Consider the following 23,828-nt stretch of genomic DNA (forward strand, 5'->3'; position numbering starts at 1 on the left):
AGTTGGTGATCGGGCCCACAGTCTCCGCCTGGTAATGTTTTCATGGAGAAAATTGATCCCTTCCATTTTCGCTGACAGAGGATGTAGTGGATCTTGTTGCTATGCTGCCCATTTGGGGATGTCCAGGTTTAAAGGCGCTGCTTTGGCTGGGTGAAAAAGGTGTTGGTGATTCTAAACTTGTTCTCCTGGCAGAACTTTCAAGGCAGGGCTTTCAAGGCAGGGCTTTCTACACACCTTGCAGTCCTTTGATTGGCCACAATGGTAACCCCCTTTCTCCTTTCTGTCTCGTTTCCTGAGTAGTAAATGGTGTAGTTGTCTAAGCAGAAGTCCCCAGATCTAATCCAATGCAATTCACTGACTCCCATTAGATCCTTTCCATTTCCCTCTTGATGGTGTCCAGCTTTCTGATGCTGATCCCTCTCATGTTCAAGTTCCAGTGGTATACTGTTCTTTGCAGCTCAGATGACCCTTTTCACCATGGACCAAATCAGCAATTGGGCACCCTTGTGAGTTTCCCCCTCTCACATCATCTCAGCTGTCCTGATTACTACGGGTTCTACTTTGTTCTTCCCTAGTTGCATAAATGATGCTGTCCAGCCCAGGGGGCCCACTGTCGAGCACCACACTTGAAGCATGTGTATTCTGATCCATAGAGTTTCACAGTGAAAGTTTTATGGGGTAGGACACCAAGTCTTTCCGCAACCCATAGCACTTAGCCACACGACTACCGCAGTGGTGTGTCATATTGCCACACTCCCGGCACTTTGAGCCAACTATGGGGAAGGAGGGACATTATACATAGGTGCCATTAAAGCTCTCTTGAACACCCAGTCTGGTATGTCTATGGCATTGCTTGTATTCAAATGTGCAATTCAAGTGTGAAGGACATTGTAAACAGCTGTGCCACTAGCAGTCCAACTGCCCCCAAGCCATACAAAAAAGCAGGCTTCACTATAATCTTAGAGACTTTCACTCTGGTAGTTACCATTCTATCACAAATCACTCCTGCAACTCTATGCAATCCACTCTACCCTGCTTGCACTCTCTTCCTCACCTCTCTATCATATTCTATATTACTTTATACACTTGAGTTCAAGTTCAAAGTTCAAAGAGGTTTTATTGTCATTTCAGCTATATACAAGTACACAACAAAAACGAGACAATGTTCCTCCAGGACCATGGTGCAACACAAAACAACAGTGCAACAGACAACATGCTACACAAGTGCAAACAGTCCAATATAGTGCAAAAATGTCATTAAATAAACATTAAATAAACAATAATAAATACAGGACAGGACAAATACAAAATGAGTAGACAGTGCAATTATTTAGTCGAGTACACAATACTGGGCATATGTAAAGCTAGATGTGCATAGGAATCAGTGACATGCTACCCTGAAGATAGCAGTCACCGGTAGCAGCCAGAACAGTTCAGAGTACAGTGCTGGTTTAGTACAGTACTCTAGCAGCAAGTAGGATAATGTGCAAGACTGCAACAGGAGTGCATAGTGTATTTGTGTGAGGTTTGACCTAAGCACTAGTCCGATGCAAAACAATGTGTGAGTGTGTGTATAGATATGTATGTATGTACGTATGTGTGTGTGTGTGTGTGTGTGTGTGTGTGTGTGTGTGTGTGTGTGTGTGTGTGTGTGTGTGTGACTGTGTATAAGCATGTATAAAAGTGCCCATTTTGGAATATGAATTGGAATTGGAGTTAGCCAGAGTTCAGGAATCTAATGGCTTCTGGGAAGAAGCTGTTGCACAGTCTGGAGGTGTGGGACTGGATGCTGCGGTACCTTCTTCCAGATGGCAAAAGGGTGAACAGTTCATGTGAGGGGTGTGTGGGGTCTTTCACAATGTTGGTGGCTTTCCGGGTGCAGCGTGTTATGTAGATGTTTGTGATGGAGGGAAGAGAGACCCCAATGATCTTCTCAGCTGTTCTCACTATTCTCTGGAGGGTCTTGCGGTCAAAAGCGGTGCAGTTCCCAAACCAGGTAATGATGCAGCTGCTCAGGATGCTCTCTACAGTACCTCTGTAGAAGGTAGTGAGGATGGGTGATGGGAGATGGGCTTCCCTCAGCTTCCGAAGGAAGACGTTGCTGGGCTCTCTTGGTGATGGAACTGGTGTTCAGGGTCCAGGTGAGGTTCTCCGCTATGTGAACACCAAGGAACTTGATGTTCTTGATGATCTCCATTGAGGAGATCTGTATTGCCATTGATGGCAAGTGGGGAGTGATCACGCCTTGCTCTCCTGAAGTCAGCAACCATTTCTTTTGTCTTGTCAACATTCAGATACAGTTCTTGCATCTCCTATCTGTATGCTGACTCGTTGTCTTTGTTTATGAGACCCACCACGGTTGTGTCATCAGCGAACTTGATGATGTGATTCGAACTGTGCATCGCTGCACAGTCATGAGTCAGCAGTGTGAACAGCAGAGGGCTGAGTACGCTGCCCTGGGGAGCACCAGTACTCAGTGTGGTGGTGTTGAAAGTGCTGCTCCCAATCCAGACTGACTGAGGTCTACCAGTCAAGAAATCCAGGATCCAGTTGCAGAGGGAGGTGTTCAAGCCCAGTAAGCTCAACTTTCCAATCAGATGCTGAGGAACAATGGTGTTGAATGCTGAACTGAAGTCTATGAACAGCATGCTTACGTAGGTGCCCTTTTTATCCAGATGTGTGGATGCCAGATGAAGTGTGGTAGAGATGGCATCATCTGTAGAGCGGTTGGAGCGGTACGCGAACTGCAGGGGGTCCAAAGAATGGGGAAGCTGGGTCTTTATGTGTCTCATGACGAGTCTCTCGAAGCACTTCATGATGATGGATGTGAGTGCGATGGGACGGTAGTCGTTGAGACATGACACTGTGGGCTTCTTAGGCATGGGGCGATGGTGGTGGTCTTAAAGCATGTTGGGACCACGGCGCAGCTCAGAGAGATATTGAAGATGTCTGTCAGGACATCTGCAAGCCGGTCAGCACATCCTCTGAGCACATGACCTGGGATGTTGTTTGGTCCAGCAGCTTTCTGTAGGTTAACTCCATGCAGAGTATGCCTCACATCAGCCGCCACCAGGCACAGCACCTGGTCATTTTGCGGAGGGATGGACTTTTCTGCTGCTTCAAACCGTGCATAGAAGTCATTCATTGCATCTGGGAGGATGGCATCACAGTCACAGGAAGGTGATGTTTTCCTGTAGTTAGTAATGGCCTAAATGCCCTCCCACATGCGCCGTGTGTCACCAGTGTCTTTGAAGTGCCCATGGATCCTCTGTACATGTGCACACTTTGCTTCCCTGATCACATGTGACAGTTTGGCTCTTGTTTTTTTCTGAGAGTCTCTCTGTCACCTGTTCTGAAGGCTGAGTCATGGGTCCTCAGTAGCATGCACACCTCAGCATTCATCTATGGCTTGTGGTTGGGGCGTGTGGTGATGGTCTTGGAGACAGAAACATCATCAATGCACTTGCTGATGTAGCCAGTCACTGATGCTGTATACTCTTCCAGGTTAACAGTGCCAACGTCAGTAGCAGCCTCCTTGAATGTGATCCAAGTTGTCTGCTCAAAACAGTCCTGAAGAGCAAAGATGGCTCCTGCTGGCCAGGTTCTCACCTGCTTCAGAAGTGGTTTCGAGCGTCTGACGATCGGTCTATATGCAGGAATCAACATTACAGACATGTGATCAGAGTATCCGAGGTGGGGGCGGTATGCACCGGAAATGTTTGTGTAAACGAGATCCAGTGTGTTCACTCCTCTCGTTGCAAAGTTCACATGTTGATGGAATTTAGGCAATACTGATTTGAGATTTGCATGGTTGAAGTCTCCGGCGACAATAAACAGTCCGTCTGGATGAACATTCTGCAGTTCATTAATCGCTCCATACAGCTCCTGGAGAGCCTCTCGTGTGTTCGTGCTGTATGGAATTTACAGTGCGATTATAAACACGGAGGTGAATTCCCACGGTAAATAAAAAGGTCTGCATCTGACAATAGCAAACTCCACCAGCGGTGAGCAGTACTTAACGACAAGCACAGAGTTTTTACACCAGGACTCGTGTTTTGCCAGAGAGAGCTTGACCCCAAATATTTAAACTCAACCATTTCAGCACCTTAACTCCTTTGAACTTAAACTTTCTACCACCATCCCTCTCAGTCATGCACACGTACTCAATTTTACTCCTGCTAACTTTCATTCTTTTTCTCTCCTGTGCATAACATCATCTCTTCAGGCTCTTCTCAACCTTTTCCCTAATCTCGCTACAAATCACAATGTCATCCTGGAACATCATAGTCCATGGAGACTCCTGCCTAACCTTGTCTATCAGCCAACCCATGACTGTTGCAAACAAGAAAGGACTCAGAGCCGACCCTTGATGCAGTCCCACTTCCACTTTAAACCAATCTGTCATTTCTACTGCACATCTCACTGCTGTCACACTGTCCTTATACATATCTTGCACAACCCTCCTATGCCATTTCCAATTTCCTCATACAGTACCACAGTTCCTCTCTCAACACCCTATCTTAAGCTTTCTCTAGATCTACAAACTTTGCTGACATGAAACCATCAACCATATTGCTGCTCATAAATCCTCATCCCTTTTCTTAACCTATCTTCTAATAGTGTTTCCCAGATCTTCATGCTGTTGAAAGGGTTTAATTGGTCATTTATTAGAATGGCCATGCAGGGGACATGTAAATATCTAATTTTAAAATTAACATAGCTAGCACACTAATTAACTAGTTTTCTCAATAACAAAAATACAAATTTCAGTTGGAAGAGTGATAATACTATTGATGTAAGCATATTGTTCATGTAAGCAACAATTCATGTGGAAGAAATGGCAACACTCACATACAATATATGATGCATTTACCTAGCTATATACATCTTGCTGTTTGTCCCATTTTCTGTGGTCATCTTCTTCTTGACGTCTGTTAATTTGTGCATGCTTGAATGGTTGAAGTAAAATTTTATGTTAATTTACTTTGCTTTTCTCAGCAGCTAGAAAACAATGGTAAGCATATCCAAATAAGCAAATTAAAATATCCAATTTTAATGTTTACTACTATGTTTCAAGCATGAATTAAGTTAAAAAAAGCTTCAATAAAGTGATTCTAATAACATTTATATGTAAAAATCACAGGTTTGTATTTGTCAAATTTATTGAACCACTTGATCATTTTTCTGAGTACAGTCTTGACTATGTAAAAAGGAAGGAAGCATATGCGATTCTGGAGTATAATGAAATGAAATTGAATGGAATATATGCATGCACAAAAAAAGACACCATAACATTAATGATTGACAGCAGTCATACAAACAAAGGGTTTCTAAAGGAATAACATAACAACATGACACACAGGTAACATGGCAAATGAGACTCAATGCATGTCACCTGTGTGGAGTATGGCACAACATCACTACAGAAAAGCACTACTTAAATCAAAAGCCACATAGACATTTACATTTACGGCATTTAGCAGACGCTCTTATCCAGAGCAACTTACAAAGTGGTTTGTCATTTACTCATAGAATACATCCTAGCCAGTAGAGTAGGTGAGAGTCCAATATACCAATGATCTAGAATACTGCAGAAATATAGGGATCAATGCTGATGCCTAGAAGTACAAAGTACAGAAGTTATATCTAAGACAATGATAAGTGCAATAAACAAGAAGTACTAGAGTTTGATAGACAACATCAGTGTAATAAAGAATACCCTACAATAACTACTAGTTTTAGTTAGTCAGTATAGGAGTAGGGTCAGTGGTCATTTAAATATACCATGAATAGGTGAATCTTCAGTCTGCATTTGAAGACTGCAAGTGACTCTGTTGTCCAGACAGCAAGTGGAAGTTAATTCTGCCATCTAGGAGCCAGGACAGAGAATAGGCTTGATACATGTCTTCCACGAGACTTGAAGCATGGTATTTCAAGCTGAGTCGTACTTGAGGTTCGAAGTACTCAGGGATCAGACTTTGACAATTGACCTCATGTATGGAGGGGCTGGTCCATTTTTGGCTTTGTAGGCAAGCATCAAGGTTTCCAATCTGATGTGTGCAGCTACAGGGAGCCAATGAAGGGAGCGCAGCAGTGAAATAACATTTGTGAACTTCAGAAGCTTGAAGGCCAGACATGCTGCTGCGATTTGGACAAGTTGTAGAGGTCTGATGGGTCTTAGTGGAAGACCAGCAAGTAGTGAATTGCAGTAGTCTAGCTTTGAGATCACAGGAGACTGCACAAGCACCTGGGTAGCTTCCTGTGAGAGAAAGGGCTGAATACTTTGTATGTTTGTATGAAATCTGTAAGACGCCACCAGCGCCAGACAGACACCAGACTGCTGGCAGAGGGGCATGATTAGAGCACCCCCCACCAAACACACCTCCCAGCATGCGTAGATGCAGGTAGTGGTGGCAAGGCAGGGAAACGAGGCCACACCAGCGCACCTCTTCCCACAGTGCACAGCTGCGCCATCCTGCGAAGGGGGTGCAGCAGGCAGTGCTCCAAACAGATCTCAAGGCAAGGCAAAGACTGCACCACACAAGGCTTGAGGCACAGTGATCCTGTGCAATGCAAAGCCTGGGACACTGTAAATACCACACCACATAGGGCATGAGGAATGGCAAACACTGTCACACAGTGCCCAGGGCACAGTGAAACCCCACATCCTAAAGAGCATTGACACTGCCCCTTCTCCATTGATTTTCCTTTCAGTGACTGGGTCCCCTTTCAACAACTGGGCACACAGCCGGCACCCCCTTTGTCAAATAGGTTCGGAGCTGGCGCTCTCTTTTGTTGAATGTGCGTTTTGTCAACTGGCCATGGAATCGGGGTCTTTAATCAACTGGGCCTACTTTTGTAGGCTGGTCTTGGAGACGGTACAGCCCACTAGCCCACTAGCCCCAAGAAAAGGGGGATCCCTCCACAAGACCTCAGTCCTCCAGGCTGCAGAGGGTTCCGGCTTGGGCTCTTCTCCTTCAGATGTAGCTCTCACATCATGGTGTCCTTGATGCCTTGGATAGGAGAGCCAGAGCAAGCCACCTTGTGAGGTAAGCAGCAACAACATCCCTAGTGAGCTCCAGGTGAACTTCACCTATGCCTTCTGGTGAGTTCTGGGGCTTCCATAACCATACGGAGAGATCTTTATGAGCACCATCTCAACATGGGTCCATGGGCGGGGGGACTTGCATGTGAAAAAAAAAGAAAAGAAGACTGTTGCTTCTGAAAATCATCCATTCTATCACAGGCAGAGAATGTGTAAAAAAGAAGGAAGCAAATGTAAGTCTCCAGGTAAAGAGTTTAATGAAATTGAACAGAACGGAATATAACCGTGTACAAAAAGAAACTAAAGAAAGCTAATTTAACATTATTGACTGACAGCTGGTCATACAAATTCGAAGGGCTTATAAAGTAACCATATAATAACATAAAGACACTTAGATGACAAGGTGAATGAGACGTGCCACGTGTATTGTGTCGCACAAAACCACAGCATACAACATGTTTTTCTGTTGTTTTGTTACACCCCTAGTAGGGATGTAACAAAACACTCTGCTCATGATTTGATATGATTCACAATACTGGACTGACAGTTCAGTTTTCTCATGATATTTGAAACTAAATTTTTGAAAAAAATCTTATGTATAGAAACAATGCAGAAAATTGCACATTTTTTCTTGTATAATTTTTTCAACAAACAATAATATTTAATTCCCTGCAATTAAAAGAAATTAGGAGAAGTTGATAACTGTAAGCAAAATGTACTGTGAACAAATTATAGCTTCACCATATATTAAATAAACAAGTGAAATCATTACTTTTTTTATTTCTGAAACATAAGCAATGCAAAATACTGTGTGAATATTAAACAAGAATTTTTATTCTCCTGCAATTAAAAGAAATCACAAGGAAAAGTCAGGGAACATTTGTTTATAACGTGCTATTGTATCGAAATGTGTTATTGCAACAGCTTCGCCATAGATCCAGTGCCTCTGGTGTTCAAACAATGCAACTATAACATAATAAACATAATATGATATTGTTCATCTCCATGATGCATATTTCTGCATAGTGAAAAACTCTCAAGATGCATCATTATGCTCCATAGAAGCCAAAACATCTTACATTGAAATTTTCATAGTGAGCTAACAAGTTTAATTTATTTTGAGGTGTTTAGATCAAAAGCCTGTAGGTAGTATAGGTATTGTTAGGTAAGTAGCTAACTAAATGGTATGATGACCTATCTCATTAAAATGGAGGTTAATTTTGTGTTTCTGCCTGTGTGTCATTCAAAGAAATAGCCTGTATTGTCACATAAATCTACAGTATAAGATGTATCTGTCAATTTTTCTCAGGTATCTTTTTTATTTCTATTTCATCAAGACATATCTCAGAATCCAGCTAATTCAGTTGCTTAGACATGTCCAATCTAGGCATATATTGAACTAATTAGTGAGTTAATCTTTTTCAGAAGGGTCAAATTATTGGCATGCATCAAGCAGAGAAAACATCTAAGGAGATTGCTGAAACTACTAAAATCAGGTTAAGAACTCTCCAACACATTATTAAAATGTGGAAGGACAGTGGGGAAACATCATCTTCGAGGAAGGAATGTGGTCAGAAAAAAATCTTGAATGATCGTGATCGGCGATCACTTAAATGTGTGGTGACATCAAATCGTAGAACTCAGAGATCTGTTAACAGTGAAAGTAAGAGCATTTCCACATGCACAATGTGAAGGGAACTCAACGGACTGGGACTAAATAGCTGTGTAGCCTTAAGAAAACCACTTGGCAGTGACGCTAACCAGCAAAAACGGTTTCAATTTGCTAGGGACCATAAAGACTGGACTCAAGAGCAATGGAAGAAGGTCATGTGGTCTGATGAGTCCAGATATACCATTCCAGACTGATGGGCGCATCAGGGTAAGACGAGAGGTGGCTGAAGTGATGCACCCATCATGCCTAGTGCCTACTGTACAAGCCTGTGGGGGCAGTGCTATAATCTGGGGTTGCTGCAGTTGGTTGGGTCTAGGTTCAGCAACGTTATGTGCCCAAAGAATGAGATCAGCTGACTACCTGAATATACTGAACAATCAGGTTATTCCGTCAATTGATTTTTTATACCCATATTCCAAGACATTGCCAGGATTCATCGGGTGCAAACTGTGAGAGTGGTTCAGGGAGCATGAGACATCATTTTCACACATGTATTGGCCACCACAGAGTCCAGACCAGAACCCCATTGAGAATCTTTGGGATGTGCTGGAGAAGACTTTGTGCAGTGGTCCAAATCTCCCATCATCAAAACAAGATCTTGGGGCAAAATTAATGCAACTCTGGACAGAAATAAATGTTGTGACATTGCAGAAGCTTGTGGAAACGATGCCACAGTGAATGCATGCCGTAATCAAAGCTAAAGGCGATCCAACGAAATATTAGAGTGTGTGACCTTTTTTTTGGCCAGGCAGTATATATTGCAGCTCATATTTAAATAATGCTTCTTATATTGGCTTTTGGCAGTTGCAACAGTTGCTTGTTCACATTTTAGCATCAGTTCAGAAACAAAGGGAACAATGACTGGACAGGTGCTTTATATTTATTATTTAATTAAGTTCATTAACAGCTTGAGACTTTCTTTTACTGAACATAAACAAAACTACATTTAACATAATATGTAACTTTTGCAACAAGCATTAGAAATAAATAAATGTACAAATAAATAATGAACGGAAATTACCAAACACAGGGACAAATATTTTTATCAGCAAATTTATGGAATTTACTGTTCTGATTTTATTTTTTTAATTAGTGATTTTTGTGTATGGTTTTCTTTACAAATAAAGTGAATTACAATGATAATTTCCCTCACAAACATGGCCTGTATATCTCATGTGCATTACATTGCATACTTATTCATGTGTTAAATCATCCCACACAAAAATTATACAAACTTTAGTAAAATATTCAATTTCAAATATATTAGTTATATCATTTCTCATTTAGGGTTAAAATATAAACATATTATTTTTAAATAAGATAAAATATTTTCAACACTATCATCCTAAAGTGGTACAGTGAACAAAAGCAGAACATTGGAATGAACCTAAATATACTGCATGTAATAGAATAAAGATTTAACTTGTGCTTTAACTTACTTGAGATTTAACTTATGCATATAATAATATGTTAACTTATCAGTAGTGTGTATTCTGGTGATATTATGATTATTTGGGTTGCTTGTAACTTTATCCATCAAACGTTGACTCATGTACTTAATATTCTTAACCACATTAGAATGGTTTAGATTTTTACATTTTAACTTTGAGTGACAACCATGCAGTGCTCCATAAAAACAAAATAATTAGCATGGCTATATGGAATATGGTAATCTATGGCGTAGATTCTGTGCCACATCTTAAATGCAATTGTGACAATTAAAAAATGTGAAACATTATACACAATGATATTCCTTTTCATTATGACACGTTCAAAATGTGCTGCAAAACCAAAACTATTTTATTTTGTAAAATTATATTTCCCAGTCATGGCTTGAGTTCTATCCTAAAAACACCTGCAGAAAATTGCCCATGAATGCTAACAAAGTCTGATGGTGTTTAACTAGTGCTTAGTTAGATGTATCTACCTGCAAATGTTAGATAGATACATTGTAAGTTAATTTGATGGAAGCATGTCACTGCATTTCTAGTTAGCAACGTAGTTAATGTTACTTGAAACAGCACACAATTTTTCTTCTGCCCTGGAGGTGAGGCACAAAATCTGCTCCATAGTTTTCTAGCTTCTTTTCAGTTCAAAGACTGAAATATTTGTCATTGTATCCTGCTTCTTGACATTTAAATGTAATGTGTTTTATAGTAGCTAAACAAATCTTAATTGCAATCCCAGATTTTTGGATATATGCATGATAAAAGCACAGAATTTATGTTTATATATATAAAAATACAGTGTAATATTGCTTTGAATTGTTTGAGTGAATTCTGTAATATATTTATTCTTTTTTTTTTTTGCGTGCATACTACATGCAAGTGCATATTCATTTCTTTAACAGGCTAGAATTCATGGCCTGTTAATTTGAAAATGTTTTCCAAGATTATATTTAATCACTACAATTTACTAAACAAATAAACAAATTAAATAATCATCCATTAACAAAACAATTTGGGCTCATATATCTGCCGTAGAGCACTTTTCTGCATACATTTCATCCCACAAGCATTTTGTCAGTAAGCATAATGCTGTCGCAGGTTAGCAAACACCAGAAAGCTTTACTAATTACTGTAATAAAATACATATCTACAAATATTCCTATTACATAGATTTACACAGAGCATACTTCACAGAAGGGGACCTATACAACTGCAGAGGCAGGAGAAGCCTATATGGCCTATATAATGTCATCAAGCAGGTGTGGTGCACCAATCCAGTCTAGTGTCCTTGGCTCAGAAGCTGCCATAATCATACACATGAACTGCTTCCCTGTTCTCTTGTCTATGGGATAAATTGTTGTGGGTGTGAACCTCTTATTGCTCTCTACAAACTCACAAAGCTGGTTATATATTTGTGGAAACTCATGGCGAAGGAAAACCCCTCTTGTTCTCAATTCTTTTTGGATGTTAATAAAACAGACCTCTCGTGCTTTCCTACCCTCTTGTCCTTCTTTATCAATATCAGATGTTCCAGGGGGAGGTGTAAGAATTAGTGTCTCCATGTCACTTTCTTTTTTCAGAACTTTTTTATCTGGGCTTGAGGAGGCTAATGATACCTTGGCATATTTGCGTACTGTTGGTGCTTGTAATCTAGGTGAAGGTCTCTTGAACATTAGTTCACCAATTGCTATGGAAACATTCAAAAGGAAACATTCATTGGGATCATATTGCTTGCCTGCATCCTGGAGTTCCTTACAGTATTCTCCAAGGTTATCTTTGAAGCTGTCCAACTCTCTGAGTGACAGATATACTGGGGACATCAGAAGGCTCTCAAGCCCAACTTGGAGAAAGTTATCTGCAGAACCAGGGTTTGGGAATCCTATGAAAAGGACCCCTCTACCTCGAGACAGGTATCCCACTTTAGCAATGCGTGAGAAAGCTTTATGAACTTCTGAGTTCTCTCGGCAGTGTTTTAGGATATGCCTGCAAACACTACTGATCCGACTATACATGCAGGTCTTTTTGTGGGTGTCCCAGTCCTCCCATCTGCAGTTTCTGGAGCAATAGTAAGTGTGACAACTATGGCAGGACTTGAAGTACAAACTGGCATTAAACAGATTTTCCTTATGCTGGCATTTGCTGTTGGAGCACACCATAGCATCATCATCATTTCGAGTGTGGTTCAAAGATATGTCCTCAGCACTCCTTGGAAATCCCTCACAACCACTATCTGGATCTTTAAATGTATCTGGGCTTGTCTTTGAGGAATCTGTCTGAGTGGTTAAACGTCCAGAATCCTCTTGATCCAATATCTGCTCTCCCTTTACATCATCATCATTAATCAACTGTTTGAGCTGGTCTATCAATTCCTTATTGGACTGCCTGCTGTTTTGAGGTATGTAATCAATGACCAAGTCTGCTAACAGTTCATCCAGTTGCTCAAGGCTCTGTTTCAAGGTAGAATTATTATGTTTCCTCTCTAGTGGATCAGAGGGTCTCGCTAGATTATGAGCATTCTCATTTTGAACCCGCCTACCCTTTTCCAAATCCCAACTGACTGAGCCTGAATCTTTATTTCTGCTGTTACCTGCACGGATGTCATTATCTGTTATGGTGATTTCTGGGGTTACAAACCAGTTTTGTCCCATACCCATTTTTCCCTCACTGGCATACTTCTCCAGAGAATTTTCAGATAAAGATAAGGCAGCATAACGTCTTGGTGAACTTGAGAGGTTAATAATTACTGGTTTTTGTCTATTATCAGGCAAAACCTCTCGCTGCTGATGATAAAGGTTCTCATAACTCCTTCCTCGTGAAATAGCATGTTCCTTCTCCATTTGTGGGATAAGAATGTTGTCCCAGGACTTTGAGTAGTTTCTGACATCCCTTCCTAATAGAGAAGGTTCATTGAATTCATTAGAATACCAAGGGGTCAGTGTTGGGACTCTCTGAGGAGTTGTCTGTGAGGATGGGTACTGGCTGGAGTATGTGGCTATGCTTGATCGGTGCCAGTCATCTGAAAAAACTTGAGATATATGTGGTGGCTTTCGTCCCTCTGTGTTGTATGCTCTCATTGGAATGTGGTGTTCTGCGGGGGAATGACAAGCCTGTGTATAGAACATTTTTGAATGGTCTGATGGGAAGGCATATGATCTTGCACCTTCTCGACAGTATGTCCGTGCTTGTGAAGGCATGAAGTATGGTTCTGGCTCACTTAGTGGATATGGTCTATTGTAGTATGCCTCTAAGGATTCCTGGCGAGGGTCAGTATAGTATGTGCGCACAGGCATTGTATGGACCCAGCGAGATCTTGGATCATACACATACTGACCACTAAGGGAAGGGTTTTGGCCATTACTGCTGTTAATACTGTACTGGTCATCTTGATAGTATGCTCTAGCTGGTTGGCCTGGATATCTGCAGGGATCTTCTGTAAAGAAAAATTTGGTTGGAATGTTTGGATTTGAAAGAGTTCTGTACTCCCTTGCATCTCTGAGTGAAGTCCTACCTGAAGAGTTATCTGAAGGATGATAGTAACTGCTGGGTATATAGTTTGGAAACTGGTATGCTTGCCTATAGTTTGTGCCAAAACATTCACTGGGAGTGGGTGTCCTTGACGTGGGTATTTGACGTGGCACAGACAAGCTCCTGAAGCCTGAGGTGGAGTAGTGCGGCCAGGGAGCATCACCACTGGTGGTCCGCATCTTCCTTCTAGTGTGTTGGAGAACAGAAGCATCTGGCTTTATATCCACTCGACACCTAACATGGGGAGTGTTGGCTACTTTGTCCTGACTGTTTCCCTCAAAACAATTTGAGACATACAGTGGTGTATGAGGTTGCAGCTTGATAGGGTGCACCTCATTAACCAAAGCCCGATTTGTATTAAAAGATGTCTCTCTGGTTTGGGGTAACATATCAGGTCTTTTCTGGTGATCCACGGGTGATATCCCTCTCTTTGCTGAGGGTTGTGAGACTGTAATGGGTACAGGGGTAAGGGTGGCTCTAACTTTGGGGACACTTTTTGTACGGGTTTTGCCTTGAACAATAGTCCTTACCGACTCACTGGTTTTGTCTGTGTTGGTCATTTGTTGTGATAGTCTTGTATTGAATAGATCAGGGGAAGAAAAACGAAGATGCCCCTGCTGTCCAGTGCCATTCCACATGACATCTTTGTTCATTGCCTGGTGATCAGTTGGGTAAGGATAATCCATGGATGAAGAAAAGGTATTTGGGTCGTCTAGTAACTCAATGAAGTCAAAGCTACGACAGTGTCTTTTGTTGGTGATTTCAAAGTTTTGATTCAGTGTTCCAACCATTTGGGTATCACATTTTTTAGTGGACACAGAATACTTTGTTGGGCCACAGTTTGGGCCAATTGTGATGTCTTGATAGAGGGTTGATGCAATTATGTCAGGAGGATCAGTCCGTGTCATTTTAAGAATACACCTCTATTTTTATTCCTCAGATCATACCACCTAAAAATGCAAAAACATTTGGTTAAGTACATTTGGTGCATTTAGGACTACTTTTAAATTACAATTAAATTAACATTATGCTACAAATGAACAGCTTGTTAAGGACTTAATTAAATAATAGAAATCTCCAATAAATGTTTATTCAAAAACAACCAGGACTTGAGGTTGCTTATTATTGATTAGGAATTTTACAGTTTTACAATTTTGCCAGTTTGACAATAAACATAAATGAACAAGCATGCACACGTGAATGCGTTGATCCTGAATTCTGAAAAAAAGGCACAAGTAGACCACTACTGATTATTGTTAAACTTAAAATGCTGATGAAATTGCACTACTATTAAAGAACACACAAACACACAGACTGCAGAGAGATCAGAGAATTCATGATAAATGACTGAAATAAATATTGATTCAACATTGATTATAAAGATCTGGGAGCCTTGTATGCTTATTCTCTGTGAACAAATGGGCAGGTTTTTTATTTGTCACTTAGTGAGCATACTAATTTTCTCAATGTGAGGCCTGCAATAAAGAGACGTCAAACAGTGTCAAATTCCAAATCATCAATGAACATCAATCATTACCCACCTACTATGTTTTAGCCAGAAACTAAAGTCATAAGCTGTTTCCCATTACTTATAACTGAGCCCTTGCAACAAATACCATGTCCATTTACTGTTTTTCCACATTCTACACAATAAAAACCAGAATATAAAGCATTATTGCAAGTTTTATTTTTTAATACCCTCATGAATGAAGTAAGGTAAGTCTAAATAAAGCTTATTTAGCATTTTAATGTAATTGTAATGTAAATGTACAAAATCAAAAACTAAAATAACTGATTACACAAAAGGGGAAATGGCTGATATATGGTTTTTCTTTGCAAGGGCTGAGTTATGCAGAGCACAATCTAAAATTAGTACTGAGAAATGTGCTGGTCCTCAGCAGCTTCCCACTGGGTTTAATCACATTGCAAAGGGGTGTTCAATAATAGGAAGATGTGTTTTTATTTATATGGTGCTTTTTATTCCAAAATATCAATGGTGGTGAAATAATGAAAATAAATATTATTACAATAAAGTAAAACATACAAATAAATATAAATAAAATCTTAATAAAAACAAATATATGCTTTTAGTTTGGATTTAAAAACACTATTAAGCTCTGGAACATCTAAACTAATGTTGAACACTGATGCAAGAGTAATATAATTTTATCTACTCTGATTCTTACACTGTTTCTTCAGTACTTTGCCCACTTGCGCATTTCTTTCTTGTATTTGATATTAGAACAAAGCAGATTCATGATTAATGTTTGATCGGTGCCCCTTTCGCACTGTACTATACGCTCACCAGCAGCTTTATTAAAAAACACTTATTTTAGAATCACCCTATACTCTCTATCAGTGGCAACTCCACACAAAGGCAAGGCAAGCCAAGCTTCCCCCAAAAAATGACAACTAAAGATGTAACTTTAATGATAATCTTGTATATTAAACATTTCTTAAACATATTAAAATGACATGTTCCTCAGTGACATTCTTACAAAAACTGTATTAAGTCTCTGGTATCAGGATAACAGTATGATGTCATGACATTAGGTTATTAATCCTCTATCTACTCAATGCAGTCAGTGTATAGAGCAAGCCAGACAAGTTCAGGCTGCCTGAGCCCTCACATTAAGCCCATGTTACTACGTCTTCTTTTTTTTGTTTGTTTGTTTGTTTAAATATATGTGGTCCACGTGGAGCAAAATGTCAAGTGTGAAATGTTACTGCCTCCAGAATGCAGGCTATTAAAAGCAATTATCATTCTCAAGCAGGCCACCTTTTTTAAACAGTTATAAGTCATTCCATTTTTGTCACCCAAGATAAGAGGAGTTGTTTCCTGTCTCCTCTGAAACCTGTTTTGCAGCAGGTTTTTAATCTTTTTAATCTGATTTGATTTTTTAAATGGATCCTGTTTAAATGGATCCTATCCTGTTTGTGACTGGTATGTTTCTGCTTACTGGCTATTACTTGGGTGGTGAGCCATTCTCAGTACAGCTTTAGCACCAACATGGCAATGGCATGGTTATGCATGTAAAACTTATATAACATGAGCTGATCAGGCGCAGCAGTGTTGCTGGGTTTTTTACACAGTGTGTGTGTCAGTTCTAAACATGTACATGGCAGCAGATGGCAACCAGTCAGCATGCTGCTGACCACTGCAAAAACCCAAATACATGTTTAGGCATTGTATTCCACACACAATTCCACCACATATGTGTTACAACATTGTTCATAACCACTACCACTATCTTATCCATTACTATTTGTTCTAATATTAGTAAAGATTTACAAAACTAGGCACTATAGAGTAGACTAGTTGAATTTGACACCTATAATCCTATATCTATAGAATAAGGATACCCAATAAAATGTCCAATGGGTTTAAGTACACATTGTTTTTAATGTAGCAGAAGTCTGAAGTATGCTGGAACAGTAGCACTCTGAGTAATTTAGGATATCTTTAACTGGGCTTATGACTGAAATTTCTTATGCAGGAAATTTGTAGTATTTAATAAATTCATCAGATGATGATATCTTACCTGAATCAGTAAGGTTTGTTGTATTTTATCCTTTGCTTTAGTATCCTGCCTATGTAGGCAGGATACTAAAGCAAAGAATAAAATACAACAAACCTTACTGATTCAGTATTTTCAGTATTTTCAAATAACTAACATTGCATGCATTGAAATTTATTCCAGGTAGGCAAATTTGCAGTGTTAATCAAAAAGAGTATTGCAGTGTGCCACCCTCACTAGCAGCACCCCAACATCCAGATCAACAGCCTCCCATGTCTTAAAACACCTTCAAATAGTATGCAAATCACACTTTCAGTTTACAGTTATTTTCAGTCAATTCATATATAGTGCATGCATTGTAATTTCATTGCAAAGCATTACAGTGTGAATGTGTGTGTGTGTGTGTGTGTGTGTGTGTGTGTGTGTGTGTGTGTGTGTGTGTGTGTGTGTGTGTGTGTGGTAACTTTGTCCAAAACATTTTGTTCATCTCTTACTACAGTACACTGCAGGTAAGCATCTTCGTTTATATATACACCGTTTCCAGAAAAGGATGTTTCACACGGAAGTCCTTCATCATCTGTGCAAGCAAAGTGCTTCTGAATCCATTCTAAAGTTATACATACTGATCAGTTTATTGAACACCTTTGGACCATCAGAATTAAGGAATATCATTCCCAAAGGCAAGGCATTTTAATACTAATAAACATTGCATTAATTACATATCTTTGTGCATTCTGCATGGCAGCAATGAAATTACACTCTGGGTATTTTAGAACCCTATGGAATGAATGTTATGATCTGAACATCAATATTGTAGTAGGAGGAATCAGTTTATATATGAAAAAGTTTAATATCTCTACATCTCTTACTACAGTACACTGCAGTCACCTGGAATCTATCTATCTATCTATCTATCTATCTATCTATCTATCTATCTATATATATATATATATATATATATATATATATATATATATACACACAAACACACACACACACACACATGCACACACACACACACTCCTTTTATTGCCACACATATTGAATGTATATACATTACTGCTAATTGTATCTCTAAAAACTTATGGAGAAACAACAAATTTGCTTAATAGTAATAGACATGAAGACAATCCTAAATCCCTCTTCTCTGCAACTGATAGACTGGTTAACAGCTCTCCACATGTCCCTTTAGAACTCTCTAAAGACAAAGGTGTATAGTTTAACAAACTCTTTGGTAGTAAAATACTGTCCATTATGGATAACACAGCTAATGGCTATTACTCACCCATTGAACATTCTGTACACAATGTCTCAGGAAGCTCTATGTCAACCTCTACAACAATCAATATTGAAACACCTTAGTAAGTGATTTCACAACTGAACACTACTAGCTGTCCTACTGATTTAGTACCAATCACATATTTGATGTCCTCAAAAAGGATATTCTGTGCAATGTTAATCATTAATTTCAACAGGGGATTTACCCACAGGGTCTGAAAACAGATGTCATTAGACCTCTTCTGAAAACGAGTAACTCTGACCCCAGTTGGCAACCAATTTCTAACATTCCTGTTTTAGTAAAGATAGTTGAAAATGTGGTATCCATTCAATTAACTGATTATTCAACTCTAGCATTTTTTTCTGAGCTCATCATAACACAGAAAGAGCACTTAAACTTTTAAATAATCATAGAGTCATCCAGAATGGTTACCAGCAACCTCTCTCTACTGTTTAGATCTTAATGCAGACTTCTATACATTCAACCACAAGATATTGCTTAATTGTTAACGTGATTGGATTGCACTGTCCTAAACTTTTATTTGAGTGCTTGTGAATATTATGTTGCCATTGGAAAGTCCTGATCTAAGCAATACTCCCATTTTATGGTGTACCCCAGGGATCCATATTGCATCCAGCACTTTTAATTTTTATATGCTACCATTAACCAGAGTAATTAACAAGTACCAACATACATGGGCACGACACACAGTTGTATATGTCCCTTGTTACTGACCCTCCAATCTATCAATACTTTACTGGATTGGACATTACTTTACTGGACATTAAATACTAGATCTTCAGTAGCTCAGTGGTTAAGGTAATTGAAAGGTTGCCAGTCCAACCCCCACTGTTGCAAAGTAACCATTGCTGGGCCCCTGAGCAAGGCCCTTAACCTCAAGTTGTATTCAGTCATAAATTGCTTTGGATTAAAGTGTTAGATAAAAGCCATAAAAAGTGGCAATTAGAGAATTTATTTACAGTCACTATCTATTAATGCTCAACATTGTGTCAGAAGCCTGGGCATCTCCTTTCACCATGAGCTTAGGTTCAAGAGTCATATTAGCAATGTCTGCAAAACAACAACTTATCACCCTAGAAATAAACTAAGATCTGCTTTTTATTCTCTTTAGCTGATAGTGAAAAACTTATACACACTTTTGTAACATAACTTATAGGTTACTGCAATAATCTTTTCTCTGGTCCAAAGAGCTCCATTTTCCAGTTTTCAAAGGGTGCAGAGTGCCTCAGTGACAATCTTAACACTTACTAAAATAAGGGATCATATTACATCTGTCCTTAAACAGCTGCACTTTAGTTTAACAGTATGATTTAGAATTGATTTTAAGATTATTTTACTGGTTTTTAATTGCAATTTTTAATTGAGAGTTATGGAAAACTGTGATGTTACGATGCTGCCATGTCACCTCTTTTTTGTCACCTCTCTTTTGTAACTAAAGTTTGTTGACTGAGAGCTGTGGAGTGCTGATGTTCCAGGGTGCCCTCCTGCCTGTGTTTATTTCTGGCTCTATCCATTTAGCTGTGTTGCCATAGCTAGATCTGCAAAGGTCTGTCTTTGCACATTATAGTTTCCTAATTTACACACCTATGTACTTGGACATGACTAATAATCTATTCTCTCTTTCTGCAGAGGTTGACCTACTCCTGATGTCATGTTGTTACAGAGCCAACATGTCTCACCTGCCATGGCATCTCCCGCCACCCCCTGATGACCCCCTGCTGTAGCCCACCACACCTCCACCCCAGCCTATTATCTCTCTGTTGCCCTTGACTGAGGTTCTCATGCAAGATGGGCTTTGGACACCAGCACACCATCGAAACCAGACTAGGACTTCTAGAAAACCAGAACAAACATTCATTGTTTATTTCTTTACTTCTATTTTTTCCCTCTCTCACTACTTATTCTGCTCCTTATTGTTTATATTCTGGCTATTGTAGTGTCCGTTATCAGCCAGAAGAGGATAGGATCCCCTTTTGAGTCTTGTTTCCTTGCAAGTTTCTTCCTTATGCTACAGGGAGTTTTTTCTTGCTACTGTTGCCCTTGGCTTTCTCACTGGGGGCTTGGACTCCAATGTTTGCAAAGCTGCTTTGTGACAATGGCTGTTGTAAAAAGTGCTATATAAATAAATTTGACTTTGATTTTACTTTTAGGTTTAAATTCTTCAGCAACATTCTCTGACACAGAGATCCTCTGTCTCACAAATATCATGGCACAAACTGATTTAGATTTTAGCAAATCAGTGCAGAGCAATTGGTAATGGTGTCACAGATTGTCCAAATATTAAATCTTTCAGACTAAAATTGTCTTCCGGTTTCAATGCTGTTGTATGGCAGCACCTCTCCCAGGTCCAAGTGCCCCTTTATCTCAGTATAGCTTGTGAATTTGGAGACACAATGGCACAGTTGAATAAGACAGAATGAATGGGAACTATTGATGATTTAAATTAATAATGCATGCTTATTTGGGGGCACTAAACAACATTTAAGGGGGGCTATAGCCTCCCTAAAACAGGCCTAAGGACACCCACGCTGTGTTCTATTTTGTTTGGTGACAGGTTTATGTCTGAAAGTAAAGTTTTGAATGACAGCTGCAGACAATCATAAAAGGATGCCTATAGCCATCGCTAGAGAGATCACCACAGCTGAGGTTGGCATACTGAACCTGTACAGCAAAAACTTGTCAAAAACCATCAATGACTACTGATGATGGCTCAAGATCTTGAAAGGTTGTCCGTAGTAGACGGACTACCACTTGTAATTCAGTTCCAAGGGGCAAGCTTTGGGACTGCTGAAGCTTATTTAAATCATGTGTATCTTATGTGAACTTTCATTAATGTGTGATTTTCAGGTGAATGGTACCTGTGCATTGAAAAGGGAGGTAATTCAGGAGCATCCATATGTTTAATGTTCTATTCACCAATGACAGTTTTTACCACTCCGCCATCCACGCAAATACAAGGGGCCCCATAGATCAGGGGCCCCCCTGCTGGCCACAACCGGTTGGCTGAAAAAACGAAAAAAAAAAAAAAAAAAAAAAAGACTAAACGCATTCATTCTTTCATTGTTCCACATCAAAGAGATACTCTAAAACGCTAGCTATCTAATCAGAAGTCTTGAACGCAACATAAAACAGAAAACAGCGGCGCCCATAAAATAAAGAAAAGTAAGGAAATAAACCAGGATGGTTCGGTTTTGGCTTAAGAAGGTAGGTAAAGAATCTATTTTGCTGTAAAAAAAAAAGTAAAAAATTTAATAAATAAATTATATATATATATATATATATATATATATATATATATATATATATATATATATATATATATATATATATATATCTGCTGTGTGTGTGTATATATGCTGTGTATATATCTGCTGTGTGTGTGTGTGTGTGTGTATGTATATATATATATATATATATATATATATATATATATATATATATATATATATATATATATATATATCGAAATCAGTTTTAACAGCTTTTTGATTTTTTTCCCAAGAGCCACGACATACCACAAGCTCTGTCACCTGGATACCGCGCACAATTGCACCATAACTCTGACACAGCCAATACATACTACAGAGTTTGGAAAGCAGCGTTCGGATTCATTTCGAATTGTCATACAGCAAGTGTTAATGTAGACTCTGTAGGTCACTTTATATTTTAGATACACTGCAAATGAATCTATTCATATACAACTGTAGATATTTTTCTGAAGAACTAGCTTAGAAAAATAAAAAGGAATACGGTACAGAAAATACAGAAAATGGAAAAAGAAAAGCACCATTTGTTCTCGTAAAAATTTTGCGCCACGACCCCCGCTCTGTGCAGCATCACTCGTAAAAAAAAAACAAAACCATACGCCTTCCAGAGAGATGACATCATTAAAAATAATCGAAGTCGGTCGTTATTTCAGGGCAACAATCATTAAAACATGACGATTTCTGTTATATTCTGCAACCATAACACGAATGCTAGACTTACCGTGCTCATCCAAAGTGTCAGTATACAAGCGTTTGCTCAGTATATAAGCGATCTCCTGGTGTAACTCCTGAAGCAGCCGCCCGCGTTATATCGATTATGTTTTCTCCATCGCGCTATAGTGGATGAGGGTGCGTCTTTATTATTAATTGCCCTCGAGTGTTGCGGGCCGGAGATAAGAGGAGTGGGTTGACTGTATTCTGTTCAAGAGTGCGACGAGGTATAAATGCGCCGTGGAGTGTGTTTGTGCGCGCGCGCGTGTAGGAGCGTGCGTGTGCGTGCATGTAAAAGAGAGAGCCCTTGTGTCACACGCTGACTGACCATATGCGATGGCACAATATTGGAACAATCGTGAGTCGTGTAGGAGATTTGTATCACAAAGGTGTGGTGTCTTGCTAATTTTTAAAATGTGTTACTTCAGTTCAAACTTACTTGGCCTATTTCGTCCCTGTCCTCCATATTCTTGTTTCCTGTTCAGCTCCTTGTGGCGATTTGTGTGAATTATATTTGGGGAATGAATTCATTCTTCAGAATAACTGCTTAACTTACTTAGATGACCAACAAAAAGCACAGCTGGTGATAATAAAAGGAGATTCTATGAACAGAATTTAACTACTGGCAGTTTTACCCATGATCACAGCTTTGACTCTCTGTTATATGTGTTCAGTTAAGGATACATTTGTTTTCCTTCGGCCAGTTACATAAGTCTTTGTAGTTGCTCAGTTTAATAAAGACAGGCTGTAGTCACTGCTTATTTTTGCTTTAGTGGGTTTTATACAAACATTTTTGTTTGTGACCTTTTTAACTTCTGCCTAAACACAGACGGATATAATTAATTTCTGTGCAAATGTTCATGTCATCGTTAGCGTGTGCTTGTGATAAAATGCTAATTTTACCATACGTGATTTTTTTTTATTGCTTAAATTTATTGAGGACATTTTCATGTTGTTTCATCTTAGTTTATAGTTTTGTAATTTAGCTTTGTTTTGTTTATCTTGTTTAATGGACTGTGAATCAGAGGCTTGTTTGTTCCCCAAAGCTCTCCAGTCTGCATTCTTTCTTCACTAATCAACATAGAACGTCCTTATTATTCCATGTTTGGGGTATTCTAGAGAATTCTACATTAAGATAAAATGTGTACTCTTTGTTAGGACCTCGCAGAAGAGCTGTTTACTGTTAACCATTCTTCATAGCCTTCTTATCCAATTTGAAAAAATGTTTTAAAGCCACAAAAGGCAAATTGAGTCATTCATAATTCACTGTCTGCCATCATCTCATATTGTACCTCTGTAACAATCTCATTGTTAGTTATGTTCAGAACAGTGATTACTGAAAT

General features: G+C 39.2%; 1 protein-coding gene across 1 annotated transcript; it reads right to left on the minus strand.

Annotated features, from left to right (window-relative positions):
• Positions 1 to 9,590: 9,590 nt before the first annotated feature.
• On the minus strand, positions 9,591 to 22,721 carry unm_hu7912 (un-named hu7912). Its single transcript, XM_027030462.3, has 2 exons — positions 22,496 to 22,721; positions 9,591 to 14,640 (listed from the first exon to the last, which is right to left on the minus strand). The coding sequence occupies exon 2, from the start codon at positions 14,596 to 14,598 to the stop codon at positions 11,404 to 11,406; it is 3,195 nt and encodes a 1,064-aa protein (XP_026886263.2). The 5' UTR covers positions 14,599 to 14,640; positions 22,496 to 22,721; the 3' UTR covers positions 9,591 to 11,403.
• Between the last annotated feature and the right edge of the window lie 1,107 nt (positions 22,722 to 23,828).

This window comes from Electrophorus electricus, chromosome 20 (genome assembly GCF_041902795.1).
Source record: "Electrophorus electricus isolate QZ-2024a chromosome 20, ASM4190279v1, whole genome shotgun sequence".
In the NCBI taxonomy this organism is placed as follows: Eukaryota; Metazoa; Chordata; class Actinopteri; order Gymnotiformes; family Gymnotidae; genus Electrophorus; species Electrophorus electricus.

Bases quoted from the DNA above. Each gene is read 5' to 3' on its own strand.
- unm_hu7912 (XM_027030462.3), bottom strand. From the start codon at position 14,598: ATGACACGGACTGATCCTCCTGACATAATTGCATCAACCCTCTATCAA.